The sequence below is a fragment of the Cavia porcellus genome, unplaced genomic scaffold, assembly GCF_034190915.1.
Source record: "Cavia porcellus strain 051 isolate PalLab524CR breed Dunkin Hartley unplaced genomic scaffold, mCavPor4.1 scaffold_3, whole genome shotgun sequence".
NCBI lineage: Eukaryota > Metazoa > Chordata > Mammalia > Rodentia > Caviidae > Cavia > Cavia porcellus.
Window position 1 is genome coordinate 19,977,855 of NW_026947486.1, and position 12,005 is coordinate 19,989,859.

General features: G+C 42.5%; 1 protein-coding gene and 1 non-coding gene across 4 annotated transcripts; both read left to right on the forward strand.

Annotated features, from left to right (window-relative positions):
- Positions 1 to 3,301: 3,301 nt before the first annotated feature.
- Positions 3,302 to 3,421, forward strand: LOC111754759 (small nucleolar RNA SNORA26). The gene has a single exon (XR_002789428.1). It is a non-coding gene; the product is annotated as a small nucleolar RNA SNORA26 (small nucleolar RNA).
- A 4,552-nt stretch (positions 3,422 to 7,973) lies between these two features.
- On the forward strand, positions 7,974 to 11,373 carry Rbm3 (RNA binding motif protein 3). Of its 3 annotated transcripts, none has more exons than XM_003462557.4 (7): positions 7,974 to 8,112; positions 8,635 to 8,754; positions 9,093 to 9,199; positions 9,836 to 9,944; positions 10,045 to 10,144; positions 10,390 to 10,468; positions 10,824 to 11,373. In XM_003462557.4, the coding sequence occupies exons 2-6, from the start codon at positions 8,652 to 8,654 to the stop codon at positions 10,448 to 10,450; spliced, it is 480 nt and encodes a 159-aa protein (XP_003462605.1). In that variant the 5' UTR covers positions 7,974 to 8,112; positions 8,635 to 8,651; the 3' UTR covers positions 10,451 to 10,468; positions 10,824 to 11,373. The 3 variants fall into 3 exon arrangements, with proteins under 3 accessions (XP_003462605.1, XP_005000307.1, XP_012999778.1); XM_005000250.3 differs by having other exon boundaries at positions 7,977 to 8,112; positions 8,632 to 8,754; XM_013144324.3 differs by lacking the exon at positions 7,974 to 8,112 and having other exon boundaries at positions 8,684 to 8,754; positions 9,339 to 9,944.
- The last annotated feature ends 632 nt before the right edge of the window (positions 11,374 to 12,005 follow it).

Here is a 12,005-nt window from a genome sequence, read left to right on the forward strand (position 1 = left end):
AGCAGGTAGTCGTGAGTTCGATCCCTGGTACCGATAAAAAGGAAAAAGACAAAAAAAAAAAAAAAAAAAAAAAAAAGAAAATTAAAGGATCAAAAAAACATTTCACAAACTAGAAAAACCCTGCAGAAAGCTGAGGTAGCCATCCCAAAATAAAAAGTGACGTTACTCATCAACAAGTTAGATATGTCTTCCACAAAAGTGTATTCCTAATAGGGCCTGGATAACACATTTTAAAATTTTTAATTTGCGGGGGGTTTTGTTTGTTTTGTTTTGGGTTTTCTGAGACCGGGTCTTACTGTAATTGGTTGACCTCGAAATTACAGTGATCTTCCCGCCTCAGCCTCCTGAGCGCTAGAATTATAGGTGTGCACCACCAGGCCCAGCACATAAAATTTTAATTTTTATTAGTATGTGTTTGTCGTACATAATGACTGCATTCATCATAGGGACTTGGTACACGTACATAACACATATTAATTCCTTTTATGTCCCCTTCCCCTCTTCTCCCTCCTAGAACATTTTTAGACTTGAGATATGTACCTCAGTTACCATGTTTTACATTCTATAGCTATGTGGTTTTCATACATATGTAGACATAAACATATATAAAACATATATATAGCCCTCTATTTAAATGAAGAAGACTCCTGTTATACTTACACTTGGAAATGACAAAAGTAGACCTTGTTAGGGTACAAAGACAGCCTGGTAAATTTAACATCAATACTAGGGGCGAGGGGACCTAGCATGGTGGCACACACCTGTAATTCCAGCACTCAAGAGGCTAAGGCAAGAGAATCACTGTGAGTTTGAGGCCACCCTGAGCTACGTAGTGAATTCAAGACTAGCCTGAACTACATAACAAGACCCTGTGTCAAAAAACCAAATATATATAGACATAGAGACAGAGAGCATGTGTACACATGCACCAGAGGTATAGCTCATTGGTAGGGTTTTTTCTTAGCATGCAATAGGCCACAGGGTTTTTCTGGCACCAAAAATCGAACTCAGGACTTTGCACTTCCTGGCAGGCACTGTGCCACTGAGCTATATCCTAGGCCTAAGGCTATGGTTTTGATCCCGAACATTACCAAAACAAATAACTACATTAAACATGTTCTTCAAACATATGTAATAACTTTCTATTATAAGAAATTTCCTGCTTTTTGAAAATTAACATTACTAAATAACTCTTGTATGAAGAAATCACACAAGAATTTTAGAAATATTTAAAACAATAGAAACACTATAGGGGGCTGGGGATTTAGCTCAACGGTGTAAGTGCTTGCCAGGCAAGCACAAGGTTGTGAGTGTGATCCCTGGTACCAAAAAAAAAAAAAAGTTGTGAAAGAGAAATAACAACTGACTGTATGATTTAAGAAAACATTATATACAAACTTTGTGGAACACAGCAAAATCAATTAATGGAAGAAAACATATACTTTAAATACATTTACCAGGAAAGCAGAAATGTTAGACAATAAATGATCCAAACCTTAAACTCAAGAAGTTGGAAAAAGAACAGAGGAAAAAAACTAAAAGCTTAAGGCACAAAAGAAATAATATAAAGAAATATGTGCAATAGAGAATAAAAATGAAAAAATGAACAAATTAAACTGGGCATTGTGGTACACCATGCTACTTCAAGCTACTCAGCAGTCCAAGGCAGGAAGATTGCAAGTTTGAGGGCACATTGCTCAATTCAGTGACACCCTGTCTCAAAATTTTTTTTGTCTTTTTTTGAGGCGAGGTCTTGCTATGCAGTTCAGGCTGGCTTTGAGCTCACTTTGTAGCCCAGGCTGGTCTCCAACTTGCAATGATCCTCCCACCTCAGCCTCCCGAGTGCTGGGATTACAGGCTCATGTCCGGCTTCAAGAAAATTTTATAATGCTCTGGGGATATATGTGGCTAGATTCAAAGTCCCTGGATTCAATTCCCAGTATCCAGGAGGAAAGAAAGGAAAACTACAAACAGAGAAGAGGTTAACAGTTTTAAGTTAATACAGTTGAAAACAGGTGAATGTCAAAGTTTCTGGGAAATTTAAATATGCTCAAATTGATGGCAAAAAATGAATAGAAAAGCCTCAATATAACTTTCTTTTTACAAAAATGTAAATGATAAATACACTGCATATTTTTGTACAAAGTCTTGCTTGTACTCTAGGCTGACTTTGACCTCTCTATGTAGCCTAGGCTGGCCTTGAATTCACAGCAATTCTCCTGCCTCAGCCTCCTGAGTGCTAAGATTATAGGCATATACCACTCTCTTGGCTAACACTGCATTTATTGTAACAAAATACATTGAGCCCAGATTTGGATAGTTTGCAGATTGTAGTTCTTATCAAACTGCCAAGATCTCTTCATTTTTGGCTGGGAGTAGTTGGCACATGCCTGTAATCCTAGCACTCAGGAGGCTGAGGCAGGAGGATTGTCATGAGTTCAAGGCCAGGCTGAGCTACATAGAGTCCAAGGGCAGTCTGGACTACATAATGAGAGCCTGCCTCAAAAGTCCTTCTTTATTTGGTGTGGGTTTTTTTTTTTTACTTTAATTCTCTTGTTTGTTTGCTTTGTGGAGACAGGGTTCAGGTTCAGGCTGACCTCAAACTCAGCGATCTTCCGCTTCAGATTCCTAGGACTACAGGTATGCACCATCATGTCCAGCTACAAAAATGTATTATTTAGGAACAAATAATAGGCTCTATGTCAGGAATGCAAATATGATACTAATTAGGAAATTATTGGATGTGGTGGTGTACACCTATAATCTGAGCACTCCAGAGGCTGACGCAGGAGAATCACTGAGCTTGAGGCCACACTAAACTACATAGCAAGTTCTTGTCTCAAAAAAAGATTACTGAGTATAATTTACGCAGAACACTTGCCTAGTACTATCCCTATATTTGACCCCCAGTAACTGCCAAAAAAATTTTACCACATAATGGATAAAATCATATGATTACCTTTGTTTCTACTTTTTAAAATTTTATTTTATTTTCTGATACCAGGGATCAAACTCAAGACCTCACATTTGCCAAGCAGGCACTTAGGCCGCTGATCTGAACCCCCAGCCCTTTTTTCATATTTTCAAGAGGAAAAAAGCCCAGAAAAATCAAAAAGCAATAAAAAAACAAACAACTGCAACAACAATAAAAAGTTATAGTGATAGAGGATTTCGACAGGAATTTAACAATAATTGTCATATGATTATCTTAAAGCAGAATATTTCATAATAGCACCTGTGTATGATTATATTTTAAAAAACAAAAGCTATGTTATTGAAAAAAAAAGGTGCACTCTTTCCTGTGCCCTTTTAAGGTTGATACAGTGCCTTAAGAGGCTAACACAGAAGAGTACAGGAACCCTCCATAAAATCCAGAGAAGAGACTGACACTCCTCTTTGGATCCTGTCTGGAGTCACAGCTGAAAAAAAATAAAAAAATAAAAAATAAAGGTGTGGTATTCCATACCTATAATCCAGCACTCAGGAAGTGAGGCAGGAGAATCAGTGTGAGTTCGAGGCCAGCCTGGGCTCCACAGTGAGTTCCAGGCCAGTCTGAACTACATGGTTCTCACCATGTCTCAAAAGGAAAAAAGAGAGCTGTATACCTACAGCATGGTGGTACATGCCTTCTCATGGCATGCAAGAGGCTGAGGCAGGTCAGATTTTTTTTTTTGTAATGGGAATCGAACTCAGGGCCTCAGCACTTACCAGACAGCACTGCACTGCTGAGCTATACATTCCCAGCCCTGCCCATTTCTATTTATAACAGTGACATGGGTACTGTTAGATGCTCAGCATGAGTCTGGATGGAGTAGCTCCAAGAGTTCTCACTGCTACAGCCGATCTGGCTTACAGATACCACAACATATTAATAGAGCTTCTGAAACAGACACACAGAACATTAGAGAAAAAACAGTTCTCAGGAAAGAAGTTAAAAGTATTTTGAGGGAAAACGCATTGGGATTTGGCCAAGTCAGCCAGAAAATAACCCCCCTAAGGAGTTCCTCTTTAAACACCTCAAGCTCACAGCTATTCACAGCTGGAGAAACGTGAGTGTTAACGAAGAAAAGGGGACATTTTCTCAGCAGAGTTTCTAAAGGTTTTTCTTTGTCTGCCACTGTCTCATCTGCTAGCCATTGGGTTGGGAATCTACATTGGAAGGCATCTGACAACCTGCACCAGCACTTTTTAATGAAGAATTGGGTCTGACTTAGCTCACATGGTGGAGATTTGTGTCTGAGCTTGTGACAGCTAACTTGAAGAGCAATCATGGTCCTTGGGTGGCTACACCACTTGTTTATTCTGTACATGCTGCATTCCTGATTAGCGAAGTGAAAGAACAGACACTAAAATCATGCTCATCTATAATTATACCTATGGAATCAATTAACAAGCATGTCAGACAAATATCTATTGTAAGAATTTGGTAGTAAGTTTTCTTTGGATACTAGATACAAATAGTATAAATATTTTTTAATAAACTAATCATAATATAATGTGGTATTTAAAAATGTATAAGCTTAATTCAGTTAAAATATTTTATATTTCAGAGAATAAAGAACATACTAAAATCACCACATTAAGGGGTTTTCCCAGAAGAAATGTTGTGGCCTTATACTATTGGAGAATATGTTTAATTTAGATGGATACAGATTGTCTATAAAGACCACTTACCTAGCTGAGGATTTAGCTCTGGGGATAAGTGCCTACCTTGCAAGTGCGTGGTCATGAGTTCAATCCCCGGGACTGATTTAAAAAAAAAAAAAAACAAAGAAGACCAATTACCTATATAAATTGTTCTTAAGTAATAGACAGAAGTCAGGAGTGGTGGTGAATACCTATAATCCCAGTCCTCAGGAGGCTGAGGCAGAAGGATCACTATGAGTTTGAGACCAGCCTGGCTACAAAGTGAGTTCAAGAACAGGCTGAACTGCATAGTGACACCCTGTCTCAAAAAGACCAAAAAAAAGGTAATAGAAACCAAGATACAATTAGAAATTCCACTGTGAGTTGGTACACTAAGCAGTTGTTGCTTTCCAAGTCATCACCTTGCGCGGTCAGTTTTCTGACAAAGGCATCTGTTTAGCATCTTTCACCCTTCATTACTCTGCACTACTGGACTTTATCTTGTTTGTGCTCAACTTTTGTGTGCTCTTAAAAAAATCACCTTTACAGTAAGCAAATCTGTGTCTACACAGAAGGCTGGAAATAGAAAAAAATAAATTACTGTCAAATCCTTTGAGGAAAAAAAGAGGCTAAGACAGGGATCAAGAGTGGAAGGCAACACTAATCAATACAAAACTGTCCAATAATAATAGGAAGAAAGACAGTGAGGTGTAAACAGTGGAAACAATTGTTAAACCACATTTGGAAATGATTAGAGAAAAACTAACAGGAAGAACAAGAGTTCAGCAAGGCTTCCAGATATATGGTCAACCTATACAAATTAAACAGTTACTCTCTATTAGCAGTACCTAGTAAGGAAAAGGAGTAACTAGAAATCAATTTAACCAATATAAAAGACTTCTATAATGAAAAAAAGTATGCTAGACATGGTGGCACACACCTGTCATCCCATCACCTTGGGAGACTAAGGCAACAGGATTGGAAATTCACCCCCAGCCTGGCAATCTGCTGAGTGAGACTGGGTCTCAAAATAGTAAACTCCTGGAATCCCAGCACTTGGAAGGCTGAGGCAGGAGAATTGTTTGTAGGTTCAAGACCAGCCTGGGTTACAAAGTGAGCCCAAGGCCAGCCTGAATTGTATGGCAAGACCCTGTCTCAAAAAGATAAGTAAATAAGACAGGCAGATAGATGGATGGATAGATAGAAGTGTTCCTCCAGTGGAAAGGTCCTGGATTCAATACCCAGTAATCCTTCCTGAAAAAAAGAAAAAAAATTAAACGGGGCATGGCAGTGAAAGTTTATAATCTCAGCAATTGGAAGCTGGGGCAGTAAGGTCACTTGAATCCAGAAGTTAGAGGCTAGCCTAGACAACAGAATAAAATCTCATTTCAAAAGAAAAATTTAAATAAATAAATAAATAAATAAACTCTAATAGAAATAGATGATTGGCTGGGGATTTAGCTCAGTGGTGTAAGTCCTGCCCCGCAACCACAAGGTTGTGAGTTCAATCCCCGGTACCAGAAAAAAAAAAAAAAAAGAAAGAAAGAAAGAAATAGATGATCACGGGCCAGGGCTTTACTTAGTGGCATAAGTGCCTGCCTGGCAAGTGCGAGGTCATGAGTTCGATCCCTGGTACAAAAAGAGAGAAAATAATAATCCCCAGGCATTATGGGGCATGCCAGTATTCCGAATACTAGGGAAGCTGAGGCAGAAAGACTGCCAATCTAGGCTACATAGTGAGTCCCTATCTCAAAAAAAAAGACATCTTTGCTGGGAAGATTTCCATTACCCCAAAATATATGGGTTAAAACAATAAGTACTATCTCCCACGGTTTTGGAGAATCAGGAATCATAGAGTGACTTAACTCCTGGATGTTTCTGTTGCAAAGTGTCCGATGAGGTTTCTGTCATCTCAGCTAAAACTGTAGTTGTCTGAAGGCTTGGGTATACTTGTAAGAAACCTTGCTCACAGGTGCTCAAGCATGTAGGGCTAAATCCCTGGCCTGCAGAACATCTTTGTGACCTGGGAGAAGAGGATTTCTTTAGAAGCACAGAGCCGGGTGGGGGCACTGATTACATCATTTTTTTGAGACAGGGTCTCACTGTGTAGTCCAAACTGTCCTTGAATGCACACTGATCCTCCTGCCTCAACTTCCTCAAGTGTGAACCTCCTGCCTCAAGTGTGAACACTCCAAGCTGGAGTGGGAAGGTGGGTTTACAATTTACAATACTTACAAGATTAATAATCAGGCTGTGAGGAACCCCTGAAAATCAACAAGAGATCTATGGGAATTGGCCAAATAGGAATACGGATGACTAGCACACTGCACTCCAAAGATTAACAAATATAATTCGTGTTGGTGGCAGGAGGATGGAGGCAGGACCTTAGGAGGCAAGACAAACTCATTCTACACATAAATAATTTAGTTTATCAGCGTAAAAGAATTCATTCTTCATTGATAGGGCACTCAAAAATGATAAATGTGCCAATGCTATTCTCTGGGAAGGCAGCTCAGATACTGAAGGCTGGACAAGACTACGTTGTTGGCAGTGAGTTCACAGTACTTTTACCTTAGATTTCAATGTGTATTATCAAGTCCATTCTGTAAATCAAAGCCTCAATTCCGCTGAGTGACAGAAAAATTCGTCCGGAGGTTGGAATTTATTATACCCTCTGGAAACAGGACAGACCCCGATTTGCAGAAGGCATCAAAGATAATGTACTGATAGGAAAATCAGGAGACTGGCTTAGGGAGACAATCAGATACGGATGAAAGGTGAAGTCAGAGATTAAAAAGGATGACACGAGTGAAAAAGGTTTCATTGACAAGTAAGTGGCTAGTGGACACAGAGGAGCAAGTAAAGGGGTTTGGGTCAGTTACGGAGAAAATGTAGAGTCTGATGGCTAGGACTGTGAAAGGCGATAACTTCCAGGACACTAAGAAATAAAACGTCCAAAAAAAAAAAAAAAAGAAATAAAACGTCCAGCCCTTGAGGCGTATGAGGTTAGAGAACCAGAAGGTAAAGGGAGCCTCACATCAGAAGACGGTGATTATGTTGACAGGGATATACAGCAATAGTGAGAAGGAACTCAGATCCAAAGGGGAAAATGACGTCAAGGACAGTGAGGATAACATCAGAGACGAAAACGGATAGGTGAGCTAAAACGATCGTGCGAAGAAACGAAACGTACACAGCTCGGCTGGTGAGCAAATGCTAAAGACACCAAACGCAAGAAGTTAACCTGTGCACTCGGAAGCACACAGGACACTTTGCTCCCTCCGCTCTGCCGTCGCTTCCTCTCTTGTAGCCCCGCCCCTCCTGACTTCAGCCAATGAGCACACACGCCAACAAGCGCTGGGGGACGTCCCGTGACGTATTTGCTACGTAGGCTTTATCAGGCGCCTTCCCGCGCACGCGCTTCCCTGTTCTCCTTGTTCTTCGGAGGTTGCGGTGTGTGCTGCCTTGTTGCTTTCTAATTCCCGGGTAAGCGACATACATCCTGCGGGACAGCTTCTTGTTTCAAGTTCGCCCTGTAGGCCGGAACGGGAGACATAAGTAGGAGAGTAGCGGCCGCTGACACGTAGGCCTGGGCGTTCCGGGAGCGGGGAGAGCTGGTTTCCAGGGGTGAAACTTCTCCGTTGATGGGAAGCCAGCGCGAATTGCTCGAGGGCGAGTAATGCCGGAGGGACTGGTGGCGTCGCCAGTAGCCCTAACCACGCAACAGCGGAGACCCTCTGCCTCCATTACCCACGTGACCGCCGCCATTTTGTTCTGGGAGCGCAAAGGGCCGGCAAGGCTGGTCTGCGCCTGCGCGGCGGCACAAAATGACGGGCGTGGTCGCAGGGGACATTTTGGGCATGCGCGGCGGCCTTCAAATGGCGAACGCCGTGAGCCCACCCGCCAGATTCCTGCCTTTTCAGACTTACTTCTGTCAAGTGTCTTTTAATTTGTTTTTACTATTCTCCCTCCCTTACCTTAACTTTTTCCCAACCTTTCCTGAAGCAGGACTCAAATTCACTGACATGTCTTCTGAAGAAGGGAAGCTTTTCGTTGGCGGGCTCAACTTCAGTACCGACGAGCAGGCACTGGAAGACCACTTCAGCAGCTTTGGGCCTATTTCTGAGGGTGAGACATAAGTCAGACCTTGGGCTGGGGCAGGGGTGAGAGCAGAGTTGAGACATTTGCATTCGTGGAACATTAGGAAAATAGAACTTAGCTCTAAAGTCCTCCATAATGAAGCTGAACACTGTAGCCTATACCTATGATCCCAGCACGCAGGGAGCCTGTGGCAAGATGATCACAGTGAGCTCCAAGCCAGTTTGAGCAAGACCTTGTCCCAAGAACCCAGTAGAAAAAAGGGTCAGTGAGACTGGAGTCCATTCATTGTTACCTTCTTTTTCAGACCCCTTCTTGGCACTGAATCTCTTTAGATGCTGACTAATCCACATTTCCTGTTTTTCTAGTGGTGGTTGTCAAGGACCGGGAAACTCAGCGATCCCGGGGTTTTGGCTTCATCACCTTTACCAATCCAGAGCACGCCTCAGATGCAATGAGAGCTATGAATGGAGAGGTGAGATTCCCTACCTGTAGAGGGCTACATCTGCCACTTCCTCCATTCTTTCGTTTTTCCCTCTTTGTCTGCTAGGGGCAGCGTGGCCATGAAGCCCCGCAGTGCCCACTCACAGGAGCGTGACTGCCTTCTGTTCTAGGGGGTGGAGGGCAACGGCAAACAGAGCCGGGCTGCCTGGGAGGCGACGACTGGTCCTGCATGAGGCCGAGAAGCCACCTGTGGATGGTTGACCTGCTCTGGGCTTAGGTAGTAGAGTCTGCAGACCTGTGGGCCTGGCCCGGAGAGGACCTCGTGAGTCTTCTGGGATGGACTCTGAAGCCTCAAATCGAGAGGTGTCTGTCTAGCCCTAATAGTTGGGCAGCTTAGAGGAGTGGGGAGGAGAACTCTGCCTGAGTTCAGTCAAGATGTAAGTAGTAGCAAGGGGGAACATGGTGGATTCAGGACACTGTGTGGGATTCCATTGCTCCTGATGAAGCCATTTTGGTGAGAGGAGCTTGTTTTGGAACGTGGCACCCAGAATCTGGTGTCCAGCAGGAATTTCTGGGCTCTTGCCCACCTGCCCATGCCCACTCTACTGGCACCATTGCCTTGGCTGACTACCAGTCCATCTTCCTTGTGTCTCCCTCCCACACTTAGTCCCTGGATGGTCGCCAGATCCGTGTGGACCATGCAGGCAAATCTGCCCGGGGCACCAGAGGAGGGGGTGCTTTTGGGGCCCATGGACGTGGTCGCAGCTACTCTAGAGGTAAGTACAAAGGTAAGGTTCCTCATGAGGTGAAGGGAAGGATCATCTGTTGGTGGCCTGTGTTTAGACAACTGTCAGTTAATCATTTCTGTCTGATTAGGTGGTGGGGACCAGGGCTATGGGAGTGGCAGGTATGACAGTCGACCAGGAGGATATGGATATGGATATGGATATGGGCGATCCAGAGACTTTAGTGGCAGGTGAGTAACTTGAATATGGAACTTACCTTGTATTATACTGTATGCTGATCCTGTTGAGTGGTTTTCTCTTATGTTAATAGGAAATGTGCTTTAATTTGTTTGCTTCCTGAATGTGTTTCATAAATCCTGCTTTAGACAATTAAAGCTTGCATTGTGGTACAGACTACAAAATGTGTGTATGGTTTCAGTGTTCTGTGTGTTCTAGAATGCATTCTTGTCAAGCAGTTGTGTTTTTTTCCCCCCAGAAGCCAGGGTGGTTATGACCGCTACTCAGGAGGGAATTACAGAGACAGTTATGACAACTAAGAGGCTTATAGACATGACGTAAGTGATAACCTGAGTATTGGTACTACAAACCTCTGCCCATTGGACCCTGTTGTATCCCTCTGACCTTGTCTTCAGGCTGGATTTCTCAGCATTCTACCACCTTCACATACCTCACCAGCCCACCCACCAAACCATTCCCAGGCCTGCCCTGCTCTTAGGTGCATGTCAGAGTTAATCTACTGGTGGGGGGGGGGCGGGGGGGACTAAAAACCCATCTGCAGTGATCCCCTACTCTGCAGATGAAGAGGTACTTGCATTAGCCAGCCCTCAGAATCTTTGTCCACTCTGGGAGGTGAAAATGTCAACCTGTTTCTTCCTGACATCACAATTTAGCCCTTCTTACTCTTCTCAGATACACAAGGAATAGCACTTCTCATCCAGAGTCATCCTTCCAAATCGCTGTGTACAAATTTTTGGAGCTGCGCTGAAACTTATTTAGTATAATACCTATTTTTGAAAGGAGCTCCCAAGGTATCTTGTTAAAGACCTTTTAGAAAACTCTGTGTGTTCTTTAATTTCTCCCCATTTAAAGACAAATTTCTGGGACATTTGTAGAGTTATGGGGATTTTTCCTTTACAAAAGTTTGTACTCTCAGGATCGTTGCTTCTGGCAAAAAAAAAATTGCCAGACTGATTTTTTTTAAGGGTATCTGGGGATATTTTTGAAACTTGTATACAATTAATAATGACTAGAAAGTGATGTTTGAATGTACCTGTAAGCAGTCTGCATCAAGTTGCCAAGAGCTGTTTAATTGAAGATCTACCATCATGATTATAAGAGCTTCTTAAGAATGTTAATGTAATTTTTTTTTAAATACTGGAAGAAAAAATATTCTTTCATGTTTCATGTAGTGTTTAGGGTATTCTTCAGCGCTGATTAAAAAGATGAAACCTAAACACAAGTTGATAGTGATTGCTTTTTCTTTACCACAGTTCATAAATTTTTAAAGAGGCAGGTCAGGAGGGAGGAAGACTTGGAGAATATTCAGTGGGGAGGTGAGGCAGGGATTTTGAGAAGGGTAGAGTCCTCATGTTTGGGCTTGGTTTGAGTGTATGTTGAGGCCTGAGGTATAATGGGTATAGGTAAAATTATGGTTGGAATTGGGTTTCCCAATGTGGTTTTGCAGTTCCATTGTCTAATCAGGGTTTGCTTGAGTTTGACTTCCTGCTTTCTCTGAGTGTTACTTGAGCATCCTCGTAACATTGTTCTGAGAAAGCTAGATATAGTGTCACATAGCTGCAATCCCAGCACTTGGAAGGCTGAGGTAAAAGGATCACCATGAGTTCCAGGCCAGCCTGGGCTGCACAGTGAGACCTTGTATCAACTCCCCCACCACCATCACTGGAAAAATTGATTGATTAGGAGTAAAAGCACCTAATCTCAAGATACGTACTCCTGGCCCTGTCATAAACAGTAACACCACTTTCCTCCCCAGAAGTGATGGGAGTTGGGTACTAAATTCAAGTCTGTGACACATGACAAACCTGGTTTGAAAAGTGGGTTCTAAGAACTCTAGCACAGAGGAGGCTGAGA

Excerpts from the sequence above, each read along its gene's own strand:
- Rbm3 (XM_003462557.4), top strand. The coding sequence starts at position 8,652 with ATGTCTTCTGAAGAAGGGAAGCTTTTCGTTGGCGGGCTCAACTTCAGT. Across the intron at positions 9,200-9,835 it reads TGAGAGCTATGAATGGAGAG|TCCCTGGATGGTCGCCAGAT; the intron begins GTGAGATTCCCT and ends TCCCACACTTAG. Across the intron at positions 9,945-10,044 it reads TGGTCGCAGCTACTCTAGAG|GTGGTGGGGACCAGGGCTAT; the intron begins GTAAGTACAAAG and ends CTGTCTGATTAG.